Genomic DNA, 21,283 nt, shown 5'->3' with positions numbered 1-21,283 from the left:
ACTCTTCTACTCTTCTTCAAAACAGCGCCATGGGATCTTTTATGTCCACCTGAGAGGACAGAAGGGGGCCTCGATTTAACTTCTCAGCCGAAAGACAGCACTACAGACAGTACAGCACTCGAGCGTCAGCCTAGATTTTGTATTCCATTCTTTGGAGTGGGACTTGAAACCACAACCTTCTGACTCAGAAGAAACATAGAAGATAGGAGCAGGAGTAGGCCATTTGGCCCCTCGAGCCCACTCCGCCATTTAATGAGATCATGGCTGATCATCCAAATTCAGTACCCTGTCCCTGCTTTCTCCCCATATCCCTTGATCCCTTTAGCCTTAAGAAATATATCTAACTCCTTCTTGAATATATTTAATGAAGTGGCCTCAACTGCCCTGTGTGAGAGTGCTACCAGCTAACGCTAATGACAAAGCCAAAAATATCGAAGTATTTTGATGTGACTATCAATAGTCATTACTAAGCTCAGAACACGTGGAGTCAGGGGCCAAGTAGTAGAATGGATAGCAAGCTGGCTTCAAATCAGAAAACAGAGAGTAGGGGTGAAAGGTTGAAATGGTGGGAAGTGGTGTTCCAAAAGGATTGGTGCTAGGACCACCGTTGTTCACCATTTGCATGAACGATTTGGACTCGGGAATTGGAAGTACAATTTCAAAATTTGCAGATGACACCAAATTGGGGGGTGCATTTGGTACAGAGGAGGACTGCAACAAAATACAGGAAAACACTGATAAACTTGCAGAATGGGCTTGTAATTGGCAAATGAAATTCAACATAGATAAGTGTGAGGTAGTATATTTTGGTAGGAATAAGGCAGCCACCTACTCCTTGGAAAATAAGTGTCTAAATGGGGTAGAGGAACAGATGGATCCGGGGGTACAGATACACAAATCACTAAAAGTAGTGAGGCAGGTTAATAAGGCCATAAAAAAAAGCAAACAAAGCACTGGGATTCATTTCTAGAGGGACAGAATTGAAAAGCAGAGAAATTATGTTAAACTTGTATAGAACCTTGGTTAGACCACACTGGAGTACTGTAAACTGTTCTGGTCTCCATATTATAAAAAGGATATAGAGGCACTGAAGAAGGTACAAAAAAGATTTACTAGAATGATACCAGAACTGAGAGGTTATACCTATCAGGAAATATTGAACAGGCTGGGTTTCTTTTCTCTAGAAAGAAAGACTCTAGGGTGACCGTCAGGATAGAGGCCTTAAGATTATGAAAGGGTAGACATAGAGAATATGTTTCCACTTGCAAGCAAGACCCAGAGACTGTTTAGAATGTGAACCTTGCTACCACATGGAGTAGTTGAGGTGAATAGCATAGATGCATTTAAGGGAGAAAGGAAAAGAAGGATATGTTGATAGGGTTAGATGAAGAAGGGTGGGACGAGGCTCGTGTGGAGTATAAACACTGGCATGGATCTGTTGCCGAATAGCCTGTTTCTGTGCTTGCAACACTTTGTAACGCCCAGCAACAACAAAAATAACTTGCATTTACATAGCGCCTTTAACATAGCAAAACGTCCCAAGGTGCTTCACAGGAACGTTATCAAACAAAATTTGATGGCCGATGTTGCGGAGGTGGAGGTCAGCAGCCTTGATGGAGAGGATATGGGGTGGGAAGCTCAGCTCAGGGTCAAATAGCATGCCAAGGTTGCGAACAGTCCAGTTCAGCCTTAGAGAGTAGCCAGGAAGAGGATGGTGTCCGTGGCTGGGGAATGGATTTTGTGGCAGGGACTGAAGACAATGGCTTCGCTCTTCTCAATATTTATGAACTATTTATATCATCATGAACTGGGTGAAGCACCTGTATCTTCCCCAGTGATTTTCAACCAGCTAAAAAGCACCAGGAGATGCTTTAATGACCCCTTTAGCCATATGTTGGATCAAATACAAAACATCATGATGCAGCTTTTGAAAATCTTGCCCTATTCAAATACCAAATACAAAATTTATCCATGATTAAGTTCAAACAAATACATTTATATAGCACCTTCCACATCCTCAGGACATCCCACAGTGCTTCACAGCCAATTAAGTACTTTAGAAGTGTGGTTACTGTTGCAAGTTAGGCCAATGTGGCAGCCAATTTGCACACAAGGTCCCATAAATAACAATGAGATAAATGACTAGATAATTGGTTTGCATGATGTTTGTTGAAGTATACATTTTGGGTAGGACACGAGGGAGAACTCCTCCACTCTTCTTTGAATTGTGCCATGGGATCCTGCACATTCACTTGAGTATGCATAACATCTCATTCAAAAAACAGCACCTTGAACAGTGCAGCACTCCCTCAGACCTGCAGCACTCCCTCAGACCTGCACCAAAGAGTCAACCTGGATTATATGCTTAAATCCCTGCATGTGAGACTTGAACCGATGACTTCGACTCAGACGGGAGGGCTACTACTGAGCCAAGCCTGACACCAACAGCACAAAGCTCATTTAATGTTATGGTCAGAGTTAAGAGACTGTGCGGGCCTGCAATTCTAACAACATTGTCATTCAGGTTGCAGTATAGCGTGTGAATTTTTAGTGGCGTCACACAGAAGCCATCTCTCTCCTCTCTCATCACCACCCCCACCAAGTAGGATTTCACTGGAGCATAATGTTGAACATGTGACAGTTTGCAAATGGAAAATATAGCTTCCTCCGTGGCTCAGTTGTGATTGGTGTCTATGCGATTATTAAAAGGGCACAATTGTAAGTAGCATGGCAAAGTCATCAAATTGTGATGTCCTCAGTTACTCAGGTTAAATGTAAGGTATATAAGTGCTTACAAAATCATTTCCCCCGCCCCCTTCTAAAATTAAAATCAGCATACGATTAATACATCAGTAACCAGATTACGATAAAACAGATCTATTAGTGAGTCACACGAACTGAAGCTTAAAATAGATCAAACATCAATATACAATAAAAAAGACTTACATTTATATAGCGCCTTTCACAACCACCGGACGTCTCAAAGCACTTTACAGCCAATGAAGTACTTTTGAAGTGTAGTCACTGTTGTAATGTAGGAAACACGGCAGCCAATTTCCACACAGCAAGCTCCCACAAACAGTAATGTGATAATAACCAGATAATCTGTTTTTTGTTATGTTGATTGAGGGATAAATATTAGCCAGGACACCGGGGATAACTCCCCTGCTCTTCTTCGAAATAGTGCCATGGAATTTTTACGTCCACCTGAGAGAGCAGACAGGGCCTCGGTTTATCGTCTCATCCGAAAGACGGCACCTCCAACAGTGCAGCACTCCCCTCAGCACTGCACTGGAGTGTCAGCCGAGATTTTCTGCTCAAGTCCCTAGAGTGCGACTTGAACCCACAACCTTCTGACTCAAAGGCAAGTGTGCTACCCACTGAGCCACAGCTGACACATAAACCAGACAGAGGTCTCAGGTAGGTGTTACAGGAGAACTGCTTTAAGATTCCAGGCCCCTTTTAAGAAACTGGATACTAGTGGATACTTTAGCCAATTGAATTTTCTCCTTAAGCTGCAAGGACTGACATGAAAACTTTTAAACTGGGAAACAACCCCATAGGAAACAAAGCTTGAACACAAGGGAATAGCTGAATAATCACACACCCCAAGAGACTGAAATTGTTATCCTGATATTAACAAACAAAACCTTTTCATCTCCATAGTGTAAGCTTTTAAGATAGATGCAATGGTGACAGACTGTCAAAAAAAATGGATTTTTGTCTGTATTGAATTATTAAACTTGTATTTTTTTATTGCTGGAAACAAACATGGATGGGGTATTGACCAATGGTCACATAGCTTTCCTTTGCTGGTGTCAGCCATGGCTCAGTGGTAGCACTCTTGCCCCCGAGTCATGAAGGGCAATGGTTCAAACCCCACTCCAGGGACGTGAACACATAATTCAGGCTGGCATTCCAGTGCAGTCCTGAGGGAGTGCTGCACTGTCAGAGATTCAGGTGAGGTGTTAAATGAGGCCCCGTCTGCCCTCTCAGGTGGATGTAAATGATACCATAGCATTATTTAAGATGAGCAGGGGAGTTCACCCTGGTATCCTAGCCAATTTTATCCCTCAACCAACATCATTAAAACAGATTATTTGGTCATTATCACATTACAGTTTGTGAGACCTTGCTGTGCGCAAATTGGCTGCTACCTTTCCTAAATTACAACAGTGACTGAAGCTCAAAGGTACTTAATTGCCAGTAAAGCACTTTGGGACGTCCTGAGGTCATGAAAGACAAGTTTTTTCTTTCTATTTAAAATCAAAGAGGATAGTGAAGTGTATGATTCACTGTTTTACACCGCTCATTTACCTGTTTTATTTAAGTACAGTAAATTATCAGTTGGTTTACATCCCAAGTCATGGCCTTTCACACTGCAGTAGCTAGTGTGCGGCGTAATGTTTCCTGTTACAATCTCTGGGTCTTGCTATTGTTGATCTAGATATTGGTCAGAGAAAAGGACACGCTGGATCATAGAAGGTGAGAGGTCTGATAACAGCAGTGTTCACTAACTGAACCCAAGGGGATAGCCTGTGTAAAAGCCAAGATGGTGACACTGTCCCTTTGACCCCAAAGCTGTCAAACTACTTTTGAGAGGTCACCCGTGCTAAAGACCCTGCCTGTACAGAATTACTATGATCTGTTTGGCACTCCGTTCCAATAGTCTAACAGCCAAATTTTTCTCAGTTACGTGTATAAAGTTACCAGCATTATTGAAGAAATCTTGTGAATGATGCCAGGAACAAAAGGAATGGAATGCACGGAGAAGCCTTACTACCCATAAGACTAAGATCACTGAAACCTTAATTGCTTAGGTGACTGGAATTGTTGAAAGTTGCTCTGACTGTACTGGCTCCTACAGCAAAACCAACAATATTTTGCTTTGAAGAAAGGTAGCACAAAGGAAAGTGGCACAAAAGAAAGTATGGTTATGTTGTTTGGTAGATTGCAGTCCCCAAATGCTGACTTTAGCAGACTTGAATTTCAGAGACAAACAGACACATTTAATCAAATCCTCAAATTCAACTGGTTATTAGTGAGTTTGGTTACTTTAATCACTAAAAGGACACAGCATAGGTGCAAACACTAGCACGGGAAAGTGCTCCCCTTTCCTTCCACCTCTCCAACCCCACCCCTCCCACCCAAATCTGACTGACACACTTTTTGACATGGGATATGTCCCCATCTCCAAATCACAGAATTGGGCCCCTGATCTCTATGTGGTTACGCCTTTGGAAAACACTGTCCCATTTTCTCAGTCTCTCTCTTCCCCCTCCCCCGTCAAACCCATCTCTCTTTTTTATACTTCCTGGGTTTATTATCAGTCAGGCAATGCTGTGCTTTGCAGAACATCGATGCATTCAACTTTATCAGGAGTCATTAGATAATAGGTTTTCAGAACAGAATTAGTTACGGTTTATCACTTGCTAGTAGTCACCAGGAAATGGTGTCAGAGAGGTATTTTCCATTAACCTGGAGTACTGTTGCACAATTTCTAAGGGGAACAGATCCTGGAAAATGGATACAGTTCTAAACCAGGGAAGACTTCAGAAAAGGAACACGTGCACGCATGATGCTTTGACCCATTTTCATTTTTTTTTAAATCGTGAATACATTAATGTTTCTGAAGAAAAGATGAAAAAGGTAGAAGCCATCTGGTGAATGAACACATTTGTATGAATGTGCATTGACGTGTAAGGAAAGGGTTAATTCGTCAATCTTTAGCCTTTGCCTGTTAAGCAAGGAATTACAAGTCAATTTAAAGTACCACTGGACTATTGGGCCAGGACTGACCCTGCAGCAATGGGCAGTTTCAGGATTAAGTTATGAGACTTAATTAAAGAGATGCGATTGCATACTGGTTATAGCAGTGTGGGAAAACTGTTAGACCTGCAAAGCATCCTTTTTAATTGGCACCAACGATACAGAAACAAGGACAGGCTTATAATTAAAGGTTTCATTTGGTAGAATAACAATTATATGGAACAAGAATTAAACTATCGATAGGATAAAAAGATAAAGGAGTTATACTGGTTAGCTCGATGAATTATGAGCTTGTTAAGTAAGGAAAATAAAAGTTATTGATAAGGGATGTCAATTAAATTCTCCTTATATGGAGTTGCATATTAAACTTTTATATAGTTACGCAATGTAGAATTGTATAAACTGTCACGTAGAGGGAGTAAGAGAAATGTATAAAAACTGTCCGTTTGTAATGAGTATTTGGATTCATAAAGGCCCTAGATACTGAGCTCAGAACTGTAACACATTTGAATCCCCAACCAATCATCATTTAGGTGTGGTTGTAAGTACTACCCTTATTAACAATAATAACTTGTATTTAAGCACCATTAATGTAATAAAACGTCCCAAGGCACTTCACAGGAGCATTATAAAACAAGATTTGACACTGGACCACACAAGGAGATATTAGGGCAGATGACCAAAAGCTTGGTCAAAGAGGTAGTTTTTAAAGGAGCGTCTTAAAAGGAGAAAAGAGAGAGGTAGAAAGGCAGAGAGGTTTAGGGAGGGAATTCCAGAGCTTAGGACCTAGGCAGCTGAAGGCACAGCCACCAATGGTGGAGCGATTAAAATCGGGGATACTCAAGAGGCCAGAATTAGAGGAGCACAGATATCTCAGAGGGTTGTGGGGCTGGAGGAAGTTACAGAGAAAGGGATGGGCAAGGCCATGGAGGGATTTGAAAACAAGGATTAACATTTTTTTATTAAAAAAGAGATGTTGCTTAACCGGGAGCCAATGTAGGTCAGTGAACACAGGGGTGAACAGGACTTGGTGCGAGTTAGGACATGGGCAGCAGAGTTTTGGATGACCTCAAGTTTATGGAAGGTGGACTGTGGGAGGTCAGCCAGAAGTGCGTTGGAAGTGTCAAGTTTAGGAGGTAACAAAGGCATGGATGAGGGTTTTAGCAGCAGATGAGCTGAAGCAGGCATGGAATTGGGCGATGTTCCAGAGGTGGAAATAGGCGGTCTTAGTTATGGCATGGATATGTGGTCGGAAGCTCATCTCAGGGTCAAACATGACACCAAGGTTGCAAACAGTCTGGCTCAGCCACAGACAGTTGCCAGGGAAATGGATGGAGTCGGTAGCAAGAGAACGGAGTTTGTGATGGGGACCGAAGACAATGGCTTCAGTCTTTCCAATATTTAATTGGAGGAAATTTTTGCTCATCCAATACTGGATGTCAGACAAGCAGTCTGGTAATTTAGTGACAATGGAGGGGTCAAGAGAGGTGGTGGTGAGGTAGAGCTGGGTGTTGTCTGTGTACATGTGGAAACAGACGCTGTCTTTTCAGATGATGTCACCGAGGAGCAGCATGTAGATGAGAAATAGGAGGAGGCCAAGGATAGATCTTTGAGGGACACCAGAGGTAACAATGCGGGAGCAGAAAGAGAAGCCATTGCAGGGAATTCTCTGGCTACGATTAGATAGATAAGAATGGAACTAGGCAAATGCAGTCCTATCCAGCTGGACGATGGTGGAGGAGGATGGTGTGGTCAACTGTGTCAAAGGCTGCAGACAGATCAAGAAGGACGAGGAGGAATAGTTTACCTTTGTCTCAGTCACATAGGATGCCATTTGTGACTTTGATAAGAGCCATTTCAGTACTGTGGCGGGGCAGAAACCTGATTGGAGGGGTTCAAACATGGAGTTCCGGGAAAGATTACATAGGATATACAGCACTGAAACAGGCCATGCGGTCCAACCAGTCCATGCCGGCGTTTATGCTCCACTCGAGCCTCCTCCTGTCTTTCCTCATCTAACTGTCATCATAACCCTCTATTCCCTTCTCCCTCATATGCTTATCTAGCTTCCCCTTAAATGCATCGATACTATTCGCTTCCACCACTCCCTGTGGTAGCAAGTTCCACATTCTCACCAGTCTCTGGGTAAAGAAGTTTCTTCAGAACTCCCCATTTGATTTCTTGGTGACTATCTTATATTAATAGCCTCTGGTTTTGCTCTTCCCCACAAGTGGCAACACTCTCTCTGTCTACTTTATCAAAACCGTTTATAACTTTAAAGACCTCTATTAGGTCACCCCTCAGCCTTCTCTTTTCAAGAGAGAAGAGACCCAGCCTGTTCATCCTTTTCTGATAGGTATACCCTCACATTTCTGGTATCATCCTTGTAAATCTTCTCTGCACCCTCTCCAGTGCCTCTATATCCTTTTTATAATATGGTGACCAGAATTGTACGTAGTACTCCAAGTGTGGTCTAACCAAAGTTTGATACAAATTTAGCATAACTTCTGTACTTTTCAACTCTATCCCTTTAGAAATAAACCCTAGTACTTGGTTTGCTTCTGTTACGGCCTTATTAACCTGCGTTGCTACTTTTAGTGATTTGTGTATTTGTACTCCTTTGCTCTTCTACCCCATTTAGATTTGTAAATGGGCACAGATTTGGGAGGTGACAACATGTTCAAGGACTTGAGAGGAAAGGAAGCTTGGAGGTGGGGCGGTAGTTTGCAAGGACAGATGGAGTCAAGGGTTGTTTTTTTTGAGGAGAGGAGTGAGGATGGCAGATTTGAAGGAGGAGGAACAGTACCTGAGAAGTGTACATTTAAGTACTATTGCATGTACAGTATGCTTAATAAATTTATAACACCTGACATCAATGTTCAAGAGCCTTATTGAAAACTTCATGCCAACAGAAGTAGGAAAAACAAATACACTTGGGCACACATCACATGGATATCTGATCAGAACAAACACTACAATTTCCCTGCAACTGCTGGGCATTCTGACATGGCTCTTGATGTAAGTACTCACTCCGTTACTTTTTATAAATACATTATTTGTCTCATAATAGAAAACAGATGGAGGAAAGCACAAGGAATGCGTCATGTGCACATCGACCCAAAAAGAAAGGCTGCTCTCACCTCTATAACATAACCAACGTGGAAAAATATAATTCAAAGAAGGGAATTAGAGCACACGTACAGGACAGTTAATGTTTAAATACAATCAACAGATGCAGTTACACTTCAGTATACAAGAATAATAAAGCTGCTATTACAGTTAATATGAGAATGCATACATGTAAATTTTACCCAGTCAAGCAATGTGCAGTAAGGTTCAAAGTTTAAATTTAAATAAATTACCGTGGCAACCATCATGGTCTTTTTGATCACTCCATTTTATGGCACGCAAGCTCCCTTCCCAGGCTGCTGATGGCATTGAACCAGGCACACCTGAAGGATGGACATCTAGCATTAATACTGATAACAGCAGTTACAAAATATTGAAAATGAATCATAGCTCTTTAAAAAAAAAAACTTGCATTTCACTCAGTTTTCACAGCAGTGGTGCAAAATTCTTTCTTCCGCTTGACTTTCTGTAAAGTGCCATGATGTGTGTGTGAAATTTCCACTTAAAGTATAAAAATAGCAGTACAATTATAGATTTTATTCTTCCAAATATGTGTCTCGAAGAAGCATGTAGAACTCTCACTGGTGGTCATCATCATGGTAGCAATTTGAGGTGATGAATTAATATTCAGACACATTAACCACTTCATAAAGCATTGAAGCATATTGGCTTAAAGCTGACCCTTCATGCTGTATATTGGTAGCAGCATGTAAAATAAATTGTGACAAGAGTAAAGTACAGTAACTAGCTGAACAAGACCTAGATTTTTTTTAATTGGATTGCCAGAAGCCATTAATCTGAAGTTTCCATGGAATTGTGTGGCTGGAGTTTTATTAATAAAAATTGTGAATGGACTTTACTGGACTCTAAGTAGATGAGGAAGAACAGACATTTTGAATGTCTCACTGCTTGAGATGTGGAACTGGAGGAGAAGCTTGGTGCTATAGGTCTCCAAAGTTCTCAAATTCATAGGAAGGACAATTGATGTTCATTTTTTTGGGAAGGTCCCCACTGTGTACCCATCGAGGGATTTTGATTTATTTTTGACCTGGTCAGATTATGGTCCTCCTGGACTATGGTGGTACCTAACTGTCTACTGGGACCCAGAAAGCTCCTGGTATACAATTACTGTAGAGTTATTTCCATTAATAGATGGTCATTGAGAAAGGTAAAGACTGATACACAATGTGGCAAAAGGCAAAATCGCAACTTACAAACTCATCTTAGAGAAGGAGGCATTGCACATAATAAAAAGGACACCCAGACAGAAGTAATTTTAGAGAGAATGAGGATTCAGCAGGGGACACGAGTTTAAATTATGCAAGTAGGAATAGACTGGCAGTTCTTCCTTTCCCAGAGAGTAGCAAGCCTCTGGAATACAAGGCACATTGCAAGAACTCGTATGTTTTTGAAACTTGGGAGGTTGCTGTGAAAATTGCATTGATTCTATTTATTCAGCAGACCCTGATCCAAAGAAATCTTACTTCCTAATCGATGGAACATGTTCTCACCCTTACCCACAGTCTGTGGACCAAAATTACACTTCAGCAACCATGTTAATTTTTACCATCCAATAGAGAGATTCGGAAGCAAGCTAGTTTAAAGTCAGTTATCCATGTATGCTAAAAGAATCAACCTACATTTATAACCTCAAGACATCACAACCTCAAGACATCCCAAAGCACTTTACAGCCAATTAAGTAGTTTTTATGAAGTGTATTGTAATGTCAGGAAATGTGGCAGCCAATTTGCGCACAGTAAGGTCCCACAAACAGCAATAAGATAAAATGACCAAATAATCAGTTTTTAAGTGATATTGGTTGATGGATAAATATTGGCTAGAGCACCGGGAACACACTTCGAATTGACTCTTCCACTTATTGGACTTTTTTTCGTTCTTTGGGTACACGGCTATAGGTGGCGATTTTAAATGTACTCAATACAGGGGTAGAAAAACCTGCCAAACAACTTGGCCAACTCCCTCATGTAGTTCTGGCTGTTGTTTACCTTTGACCCAGCACTCTAGATTTAGATGACTTATAAAAATCATTCAGAATATATTCCAGTAACCGGCAGTGAATTAGATTCCAATTACAAATTCGCAAGTTTAATCCTACAGTGAGGATCTTATGCAACAGCACCTACTGCACTTGGCCCTTGTGGTTTATGAAAGCACCTGAGCCCATTGCTGAGACTCTCATTACTCCCACCTATTTGTTTTTTGTGTGCCAGTAAGGTGAGGAGTGTTCGTGCTGGGAATAGAATTCTTATCTGAAGCACCCAGCATCAGTATCAAGAGAGTAAAGCGCTATTTAATCTGCCCAACATGTCTCAGCCCTATCCATACACCAGTCTCACAGCATACACTACTGCACCACTGTAACATTTCCTCTCCCCACCACCATTTCCCACACTAGCCATCCTGTGGCCTTTTGAGTGTGATTAGTGCCGACAGTTTTGCACTGTAGGCCCATGCTCACTAGAAACTAGAATGACACTGCACAAACTCACTTTGCATAGCATCCCTGCACAGCCAACAGACAGAGGAAAGAATGAATGACTTGCATTTCTACAGCGCCTTTCACAACCTCAGGACATCCCAAAGTGCTTTACAGCCAATGAAGTACTTTTGAAGTGTAGTCACTGTTGTAATGTAGGAAATGCAGCAGCCAATATGCGGTCTGCACAGAGTGGGATTAAACGGAGTGGACTTGGACAGGGAATTATTTGGGAATTTGGAAAGAGTGAGAATTCGGAGAAGAGGGGGAAGGAGTTGTTGCTTTTTGCCGAAACTACTTGTAGTGCTGTGTGTTACAGGTAGATATTTAATTTCAGTACCCTTAACTTAATCTAGATCAAGTAAGTAGTCAAGAAACTACACTGTAAACTAAGTAACCTAATTACAAATTTAATTAAATAAATCAAGGTCATATAGGCGGTGTGCCGCAACTGCAGCATGTGGGAGTTTGTGGAGAGCAGTGTGATCCCAGACAACCGTGTTTGCAGTAAATGCCTGCATCTTGAGGAACTTCAGCTCAGAGTTTTTGAGCTGGAGTCTGAGGTGCAGACATTGCGGGGCATCAGGATGGGGAGGAGTTACCTGGACACTCTCACCCCTTAGGTTAGGTAGTGGTACAGGTCTAGTTCATGGTCAGGGAGAGGAGGGTGTGACTGCAACTCAGGCAGGGAAGGGGACCCAAGGTGCAGTACTGGAGGAACCTCTGCCTGTGCCCTTGTCCAACAGGTATGAGGTTCTTGCTGCCTGTGTGGATGAGGGAAAAGCCTGCAGGATGGATAAGCAAGCTGACCATGGCACCATGGTGCAGGAGGCCATTCAAGTGGGAGGACTGAACGGGAATGTAGTTGTAGCAGGGCGACAGTATAGTCAGGAGAATAGATACGGTTCTCTGCAGCCGCGACCGAGAACTCTGAAGGTTGTGTTGCCTGCCCAGTGCCAGGGTTAAAGACATCTCCTCGTGGCTGGAGAAGAACTTGGAGTGGGAGGGGGAGGATCCAGTTGTCGTGGTCCACATAGGAACCAACAACATAGGCAGAACTAGGAATGAGGTTCTGCTGAGGGAGTTTGAGGAGCTAGGATCTAACTTAAAAAGCAGAACCTCAAAGGTAATAGTTACCTGAGTCACACGCAAATTGGTATAGGGACAAACAGATTAGAGGTTTAAATGCGTGGCTCAAAGAGTGGTGCGAGAGGAAGGGGTTTCAATTCATGGGGCACTAGCACCAGTACTGGGGAAAGAGGGAGCTGTTCCATTGGGACGGGCTCTGCTTAAACCAGGCTGGGACCAGTGCCCTGGCGAACCGAATAACTAGGGCAGTAGACAGTGCTTTAAACTAAGGAAGGTGGGGGGGTGGGCAGGATTCAGGAAAGAGTAAATTTAAAAGCAGCGAGGGAAATGTCAAGGCTCTAGAGCAGAGTAGAGTTTTGGGTAAAAATAAGCAGAGTGGGTCAGGAGGGGACAGAGAGAGTGACAAAGGTAGTAAGGCATCAGTGACTAAGGTGACAGGGAAAATCAGAAATAAGTCAAAGCTAAAGGCACTATATCTGAATGTTGCAAAGCATTTGCAACAAAGTAGATGAATTAATAGGGCAGATAGTAATTAACAGGTTTGATCTAATAGCCATAACAGAGATGTAGTTGCAAAGTGGCCAAGGTTGGAAACTAATATTCCAGGATACTTAACTTTTAGAAGAGAGAGGCAAAATGGAAATGGAGGAGGGATAGCCCTGATAATAAAGGATGGGATAAAGACAGTAGAGAGAAAGGATCTTAGCTCTGAAAATCAAGAAGTAAAATCAGTTTGGGTGCAACTAAGAAACAGCAAGGGGCAGAAAACATTAGTGGGAGTTGTTTATAGGCCCCCAAACAGTAGTTGTAATGTAGGGTAGAGTATAAATCAGGAAATTAGAGGCGCATGTAACAAGGATAATGTAGTGATCATGGGGGACTTTAATCTACATGTAGTCTGAGCAAACCAAATTTGCAGTAATAGTGTGGAGGACGAATTAATGGAATTTATGCAAGATTGTTTTCTTGAGGAACCAACTGGGGAACAGGCTATTTTAGATCTAGTATTGTGCAATGAGAAAGGGATAATTAATAACCCTGTAGTAAAGGGACTTTTAGGGAAGAGTGACCATGAAGAATTTTATATTGAGTTTGAAAGTGATTTAGTTAAATCCAAAATAACAACAGAAATTGCTGGAAAAACTCAGCAGGTCAGGCAACATCCGTGGAGAGAAATTTGAGTTGACATTTCGGGTTGAAACCCTTCTTCAAAACTGGAAATAAAATAAAATAGATCGAAGGCAGGGCTGTGATCGAACAAAAGAAGTAAAAGAAAGAGACAATAAAAGGTATTCGAAACCAGACGAGATGGTAATAGGCCAGTGGAGAAAAAAGACAGCTGAGATTAGGTGTGAAGTGTACTGACAGGATAGGAGACAACTGCCAGGTGGGAGAGAGAAACAAAAGGAAAGGGGGGGGGGGGGGGGGGGAAGGAAGACCCAAAACAAAGGGGTGGAAAAAATTATAAGTAAAAAAGTAATAGGGGCCAAGGTTATGATCTGAAATTGTTGAACTCGATATTTCATCCGGAAGGCTGCAAAGTGCCTAATCGGAAGATGAGGTGCTGTTCCTCGAGTTTACGTTGAGCTTCCGTGGAACAATGCAAGAGGCCAAGGACGATGAGGTTCGAGTGGGAATGGAGTGGTGAATTAAAATGACAGGCGACCGGAAGCTCGGGGTCACCCTTACGGACTGAACGGAGGTGTTCCGCTAAGCGGTCACCCAATCCGACATGTCTTCCTTTTTCCGCAACCGAGGATTCCCCTCTACCGTGGTTGACACGGCACTCGACCGTGTCCGTTCTATTTCCCGCACTTCTGCCCTCACCCCTGCCCCTCCCTCCCAGAACAACGATAGGGTTCCCCTTGTCCTCACCTTTCACCCCACCAGCCTCCACATTCAACGGATCATCCTCCGCCATTTCCGCTACCTCCAAAGTGATCCCACCACCAAACGCATCTTCCCCTCCCCTTTCAGCATTCCATAGGGGCCGCTCCCTCCGAGACACCCTAGTCCACTCCTCCATCACCCCAAACAGCCCTTCCCCTTCGCCTGGCACCTTCCTGTGCAAGCGCAGGAGATGTAACACCTGCCCCTATACCTCCCCCCTTTGGATTTCCAGCATCTGCAGTATTTTGCTATCGTACTAGTTAAATCCGAAACTAGGGTCTTAAATCTAAACAAAGCAAACTACATAGGTATGAGGGACGAGTTGGCTATGGTAGATTGGGAAGCAACATTAAAAGGTATGACAACAGACAAGCAATGGCTAGCATTTAAAGAATTAATACATAATTTACAACAAATATACATTCCTTTAAGGCACAAAAACCCCACTGGAAAAGTGTACCAACCGTGGCTAACTAGAGAAGTTAAAGATTTAGATCAAAGGAAGAGGCTTATAATGTTGCCAAAAAAAGCAGTAAGCCTGAGGATTGGGAGGATTTTAGAATTCAGCAAAGGAGGACCAAGAAATTGATAAAGAAAGAGAAAATAGAATGAGTGTAAACTAGCGAGAGACATAAAAAACAGACTGTAAAAGCTTCTATAGGTATGTAAAAAGGAAAAGATTAGCAAAAATAAATGTGGGTCCTTTACAGGCTGAGGCAGGAGAAATTATAATGGGGAATAAGGAAATGGCAGAGAAATTAAACAAATACTTTGTGTCTGTCTTCACGAAGAAGACATAGAGGGAGTGCAATGAAGGTTCACCAGACTGGTTCCTGGGATGGGAGGATTGTCCTAGGAGGAGAGATTGAGTAGACTAGGCATATATTCTCTAGAGTTTAGAAGAATGAGAGGTGATCGCATTGAAAAATACAAAATTCTTACAGGACTTGACAGGGTAGATGCAGGGAGGATGTTTCCCTGGTTGGGGAGTCTAGAACCAGGGATAGGAATCACAGTCTCAGAATAAGAGGTTGGCCATTTAGGACTGAGATGAGGAGAAATGTCTTCACTCAGAGGGTGGTGAATCTTTGGAATTCTCTACCCCAGAGGACTGTGGAGGCTTCAGTTGTTGAGTATATTCACAAAAGAGATTGATAGTTTTATGAATATTAAGGGAATCAAGGGATATGGTGATAGTGCAGGAGATGAGGTAGAAGATCAGCCATGATCTTACTGAATGGCGGAGCAGGCTCGAAGGGCCGAATGGCCTACTCCTGCTCCTACTTCTTATGTTCTTATGTTCACACCAAGCTCCCACAAACAGCCATATGATAATGACCAGATAATCTGTCTTTTAGTGATGATGGTTGAGGGATAAATATTGGCCAAGACACCGGAGAGAACGTCCCTGCTCTTCTTTGAAATAGTGCCATGGGCTCTTTTATGTCCACCTGAGAGGGCAGACTGGACCTCGGTTTAACGTCACATCTGAAAGATGACACCTCCGACAGCGCAGTATTCCCTCAGTACTGCACTGTAGTCTAGATTATGCTCAAATCTCTGGAGTGGGATTTAACCCACAATCTTCTGACTCAGAGGCTAGAGGGCTACCACTGAACCACGGCTAACACTCATGGAGACTTTCATCCCATCAGTCTGGCCTGGATTTGAAATCACTTCTCAGGAGGCGAAAGGCGAAATCTAACCCATAGTTCAATCCCACTAATTTTTTTGTAGAAAATGCAGATGTTGCACATACCTGGTATCCTGTTTAATGTTACCCAGTAGTGTTCATCAGGACTGTATGTGTCTTTTGACCAGTTTAACAAATCCAAGGCTCGTTGGTCTTTCAAAATAAATTCTACGAATTCCGCTGTCAAAGCATAATATGCAGACCCAAAGTAAATGGTTAAGTTATGGGGAGGAGAGGATTTATGCTTCTTAGTTCTGATTACATAGGAATTGCTGGCAGATAGAACTTGCTTGTACACAAACTTGGTGCGGAGTTTGGCATGTTCTGGAGGCAAAATGCCTGGGGTAATGTTCTTCCCTTTAAAGGTTTTGAGGTAACGAATGATCTCCAGGTTGGTTTTCAGAGGGTAATCCTGACCGCAGAGGTTAAGGACATACTTCCACTTGGACTTTAGCTTGAGGAGATCTGTCAGGCAGCTGATGTCCGCTTCCACCCGTGACATCCCTCCGTAGATGATGGGCTCCATCCTGGAGGCAAGGAAGACATTTCGGAAGCAGCCCTGTAGCTGCTGCAGTTGCCTTTGGAAATGCCCGGGGGACTTCTCGTCCACATGGATGCAGTAGAGGTTGTGAGGTCGGTAAATGGCCCTGAAGAGACTCTCGAAGGTCTCGAACTCCTTGTGCAGGGTGATGATGAAGGCCAGAGGGAAGTTGATTTCCTCGGCGCTCAGCGAGCTTCTGGAAGAGTGGAGCAGCGCCACTAACTCGCTGCAGTACTCGGGCTCCGAACCATCGCTCAGCCGGAGAGCCGCCGGGGGCTTCCCTTTCCAAAGGAACACTTTCTTCCCTTGAAAGAAGGGGTCGCAAATAGGTTTCCAGCCAGACCCCTCCCTTTGCGAGAGTCTGGTGGGATTCGTGGATTTCTCCCAATTCCGGCTGGACTGAATCCGATAAAACCAGTAGAAACTCACAACAACGAACAACAGCAGCGTAAAGAAAGCGGCATGGATGCTCTGTCTCACCTCCATTCCTCAAAGTCCCCCTCTTTTTCAGCTGCTGCCCAAGCGGCGATGGACGGCAAAGGAGCCCCCTCTATACTTCTGTTTCTTCTGCATTTGGACGGACCTGGGTCGGGAGGGGACGCTCCAATGACCCGCACCAGGCGAGTCTCAGGCCGACTCTTCCCACTGCAGCTGCGAGCCCCACTCACCCAGCACAGACTGTAGCACACTGTAAGTGAACAGCGCATTACTTTCTAGTTCTAAGAGTTTAACACTTTCCACTCCGGGAGCCAAACACACTTGTGCAGAGGTAACTATCATTTAACCTGCTGGTTACTTTTAAAGTGGACACTTTTCCCCACCCCTAAAATCGGAAGTGGGATCATGACTTGATGCTGGTGTTTTATAAAATTATATAAAATAGAAGTAAAGCATTCATACGGTTATACATAGAAGCAAAGTGGGGGAAATTGACTCCTATTTTGAAAATCAGACTGGTTGACATTTTGCAAAAGCCAACACAGCCCACCCACTTAAAAAAACCAGACTGCCTGTTTCAGCCCCTGAACAGGTGGGGTTCTGAGAAGGGGAAATGGCCACAGTGTTTTTTAAACTGTTCAATGTGTGCGGGTCTGGTAATTATATTTGTTGACGAGAAGCAGTTTTTAGGCCCGGATTTTCCGGGGCCTATGACCGTGTACTCACAGCAGTCGTAAGTGCCCCGCAAGTTCCGGGTTTCCGCACGCGATGCACACGCGCGAAAACCCGGAACTTGCGATCTGTCAAGTTTCTGCTCGACAGATCGTAGGAATCCGTAGGAAATGGACATTCGCTGCTGCAGAGTGGGGTCATTTGCCCAACTACTGCCCAGCGAATGCCCACGAAACCCTTACACCCGGTAAAAGCAGCCGCGCGGCCTTTTACTAGTGTAAGGGTTTAAATAAATATTAAAATAACATCCAGACTCGACTATTCCAATGCTCTCCAGGCTGGCCGCCCTCCTTCACCCTTCATAAATTGAGAGCTGATCGCATGTTTGGGGGGCATGGTTGGGGGGGGCATGGTTGGGGGGCATGGTTGGGGGGGCATGGTTGGGGGGCATGGTTGAGGGGTGCATGTTTTGGGGGGGCATGGTTGGGGGGGGCATGGTTGGGGGGCATGGTTGGGGGGGCATGGTTGAGGGGTGCATGTTTGGGGGGGCATGGTTGGGGGGGGCATGGTTGAGGGGCATGGTTGAGGGGTGCATGTTTGAGGGGCATGGTTGAGGGGTGCATGTTTGGGGGGCATGGTTGAGGGGGGCATGGTTGAGGGGTGCATGTTTGAGGGGCATGGTTGAGGGGTGCATGTTTGGGGGGTATGGTTGAGGGGTGCATGTTTGGGGGGTATGGTTGAGGGGGGCATGGTTGAGGGGCATGGTTGAGGGGGGCATGGTTGAGGGGCATGGTTGAGGGGGGCATGGTTGAGGGGGGCATGGTTGAGGGGCATGGTTGAGGGGGGCATGGTTGAGGGGCATGGTTGAGGGGGGCATGGTTGAGGGGCATGGTTGAGGGGTGCATGTTTGGGGGGCATGGTTGAGGGGTGCATGTTTGGGGGGCATGGTTGAGGGGTGCATGTTTGGGGGGCATGGTTGAGGGGGGCATGGTTGAGGGGCATGGTTGAGGGGGGCATGGTTGAGGGGCATGGTTGAGGGGGGCATGGTTGAGGGGCATGGTTGAGGGGGGCATGGTTGAGGGGCATGGTTGAGGGGGGCATGGTTGAGGGGCATGGTTGAGGGGTGCATGTTTGGGGGGCATGGTTGAGGGGTACATGTTTGGGGGGCATGGTTGAGGGGTGCATGTTTGGGGGGCATGGTTGAGGGGTGCATGTTTGGGGCATGTTTGGGGGGCATGGTTGAGGGGTGCATGTTTGGGGCATGTTTGGGGGGCATGGTTGAGGGGTGCATGTTTGAGGGGTGCATGTTTGGGGGGCATGGTTGTGGGGTGCATGTTTGGGGGGCATGGTTGAGGGGTGCATGTTTGGGGGGCATGTTTGAGGGGTGCATGTTTGGGGGGCATGGTTGTGGGGTGCATGTTTGAGGGGCATGTTTGAGGGGTGCATGTTTGGGGGGCATGGTTGTGGGGTGCATGTTTGAGGGGCATGGTTGAGGGGTGCATGTTTGCGGGGGCATGGTTGTGGGGTGCATGTTTGAGGGGCATGGTTGAGGGGTGCATGTTTGGGGGGCATGGTTGTGGGGTGCATGTTTGAGGGGCATGGTTGAGGGGTGCATGTTTGGGGTGCATGGTTGAGGGGTGCATGTTTGGGGGGGCATGGTTGAGGGGTGCATGTTTGAGGGGCATGGTTGAGGGGTGCATGTTTGGGGGGCATGGTTGAGGGGTGCATGTTTGGGGGGGCATGGTTGAGGGGTGCATGTTTGGGGGGCATGGTTGAGGGGTGCATGTTTGGGGGGGCATGGTTGAGGGGTGCATGTTTGGGGAGGGATGGTTGAGGGGTGCATGGTGGAGGGACGCATGTTTGGGGGAGCATGGTTTGGGGGCATGTTCGGGGGGGCCACATTGGTTGAGAGGTGCATGTTTGGGGTGGGCCGCTTGCTTAGGGGGAAACTGTATGATTGGGGGAGGACAGCATGGCTGGGAGGAGCTGCTTGGTTGGCAGGGGGCACATTGTTGGGTGCCTGCTGACAGTGAAGGCTTGCCGATTGCATTCTGGGCACTTTCCTGCTGTGGCTGGGGAGGCCCCAGAAATGGGGCCGAGGGGGGTGGGGGCGAGAAGCAAAGGGCAGAAGTGCCCATTTAAAAAAAATTCAAACATCCTCCCCTTGAGAGCTGGTCCCATGCATGTGTTGTGGGCCTCAGCTGCTGTGCCCAAGTCTCCAGGCAGCAGACTTCTGACGTGCTTCAGCCATTGTATTATCATCCCAGTGATATGTACAGTTTGAGGTAATAAAGATCTTATGAATGACTGTTGTAAATATGAGAAATAAATGCAAAGAGATACAGATGTTGGAGTTGATGATGATTTCTGATTTGTGGCTGAGATAGAGGACTGAATTTTTACCTATGCGTGTGGATGGTAGCGGGGGGTGGGGTTCATGGGGGGGAGTGGGCGTGGATCACGTCGGGAACCTGGAAGTTGGAAAGGGAATTGAGTCAGACTTTGGGTTTCCCGACCAATTAACTGGAGCGGGTCTGATGACGTCACAGAGGACTCTACTTCAGTTGAGCTATTTAAAGGAGCAATGCACAGATGTCACTTGAAGGCTGATGGATGTGGAAGCCAGGTTGTGAGAGAAGTGAGTTGGTAAAACTCAAACCTTTATTATACAGGCTCAAAGTGATGCCTCCTTGGAGATATTACTCCAAGGAGTCAGGGCCCGCAGGGACATCCTCTTCCCTGCTGACGGAAGGAAGAGGCCAGCTGCTCAGATGAAAAACGCATGGCTGCAGATTGCTGACGAAGTGAGCAGCAGGAGTGTTGTTGGCAGGACTTGAATCCAGGGTCGGAAATGCTTTAATGACCTCATGAGGTCAGGAAAGGTGAGTACAATGCTACATTGTCCTATATCCTGATGTGCGTGTCACACCAACCCCCTCACTGTGCCTTCCCAATCCTACTCCTGCACATCAGTCCTCACATCAACCTACCTTGCAGGTGCTGTCTCTGTCGATGCACTTACTCACATCCCTATCTGACCATCTACCATTGACACTCGTCCTCATCTTAATGCCATGTAATGCCTCTCCCTCATAGTCACTCTCAACAGATGTTGCCCATCCATCCCTTCCACTCACTCCATGAGTCTCACTCAAAGGTCTCTGGTCCAGGAGAAGAGAGCACAGAACACCTGGGAGAGGCAGCGAACTGGTGGTGGCCCTCCAATCACAACACCGCTCACTTCAGCAGAGGAGGAGGCCCTGGAGATGAGCCGCATTGCGGAGCTGCTGGCGGTGGGAGATGGAGAAGGGGGATCTCCCAGCTACCTGGTGACAGAATTAAATATCACACAGCCACATGGCATACAACAGTCACTCAAGTTGACTTGATGTCAGCAGCCAGTGAAATATGATCATGTGCAGAATGGTAACTTAAAACATATTTATCATAAGAACTCTAATTCATGTCTTTACTCTCCCACAGGCCCATCAAGTGCCCCCCCCCCGCCATTGTCCAGCCAAAGGAGGAAGATGACTCCTCCGAGGAGGTCGCGGACTCTGAGGG

The 21,283-nt window shown here is 45.2% G+C and overlaps 1 protein-coding gene across 1 annotated transcript in view; it reads right to left on the bottom strand.

The window, feature by feature from the left end:
- LOC147117690 (N-acetyllactosaminide beta-1,6-N-acetylglucosaminyl-transferase-like) overlaps nt 1–17,448 on the bottom strand; it is a 54,141-nt gene extending 36,693 nt beyond the window's left edge. The window contains exons 1-2 of the mRNA XM_085988889.1: nt 16,135–17,448; nt 9,132–9,221 (exon numbers count right to left, since the gene is read on the bottom strand). Of these exons, the coding sequence (XP_085845015.1) occupies nt 9,132–9,221; nt 16,135–17,095 (1,051 nt within the window). The 5' untranslated portion in view covers nt 17,096–17,448. The remainder of the gene's footprint in view (nt 1–9,131; nt 9,222–16,134) is intronic.
- Between the last annotated feature and the right edge of the window lie 3,835 nt (nt 17,449–21,283).

Source organism: Somniosus microcephalus, chromosome 5 (assembly GCF_052327205.1).
Source record: "Somniosus microcephalus isolate GS21.2 chromosome 5, FLI_Smic_1.0, whole genome shotgun sequence".
Classification (NCBI taxonomy): domain Eukaryota; kingdom Metazoa; phylum Chordata; class Chondrichthyes; order Squaliformes; family Somniosidae; genus Somniosus; species Somniosus microcephalus.
The sequence above is the reverse complement of the archived record's forward strand: the minus strand, read 5'-3'. Positions and strand labels throughout refer to the sequence as shown.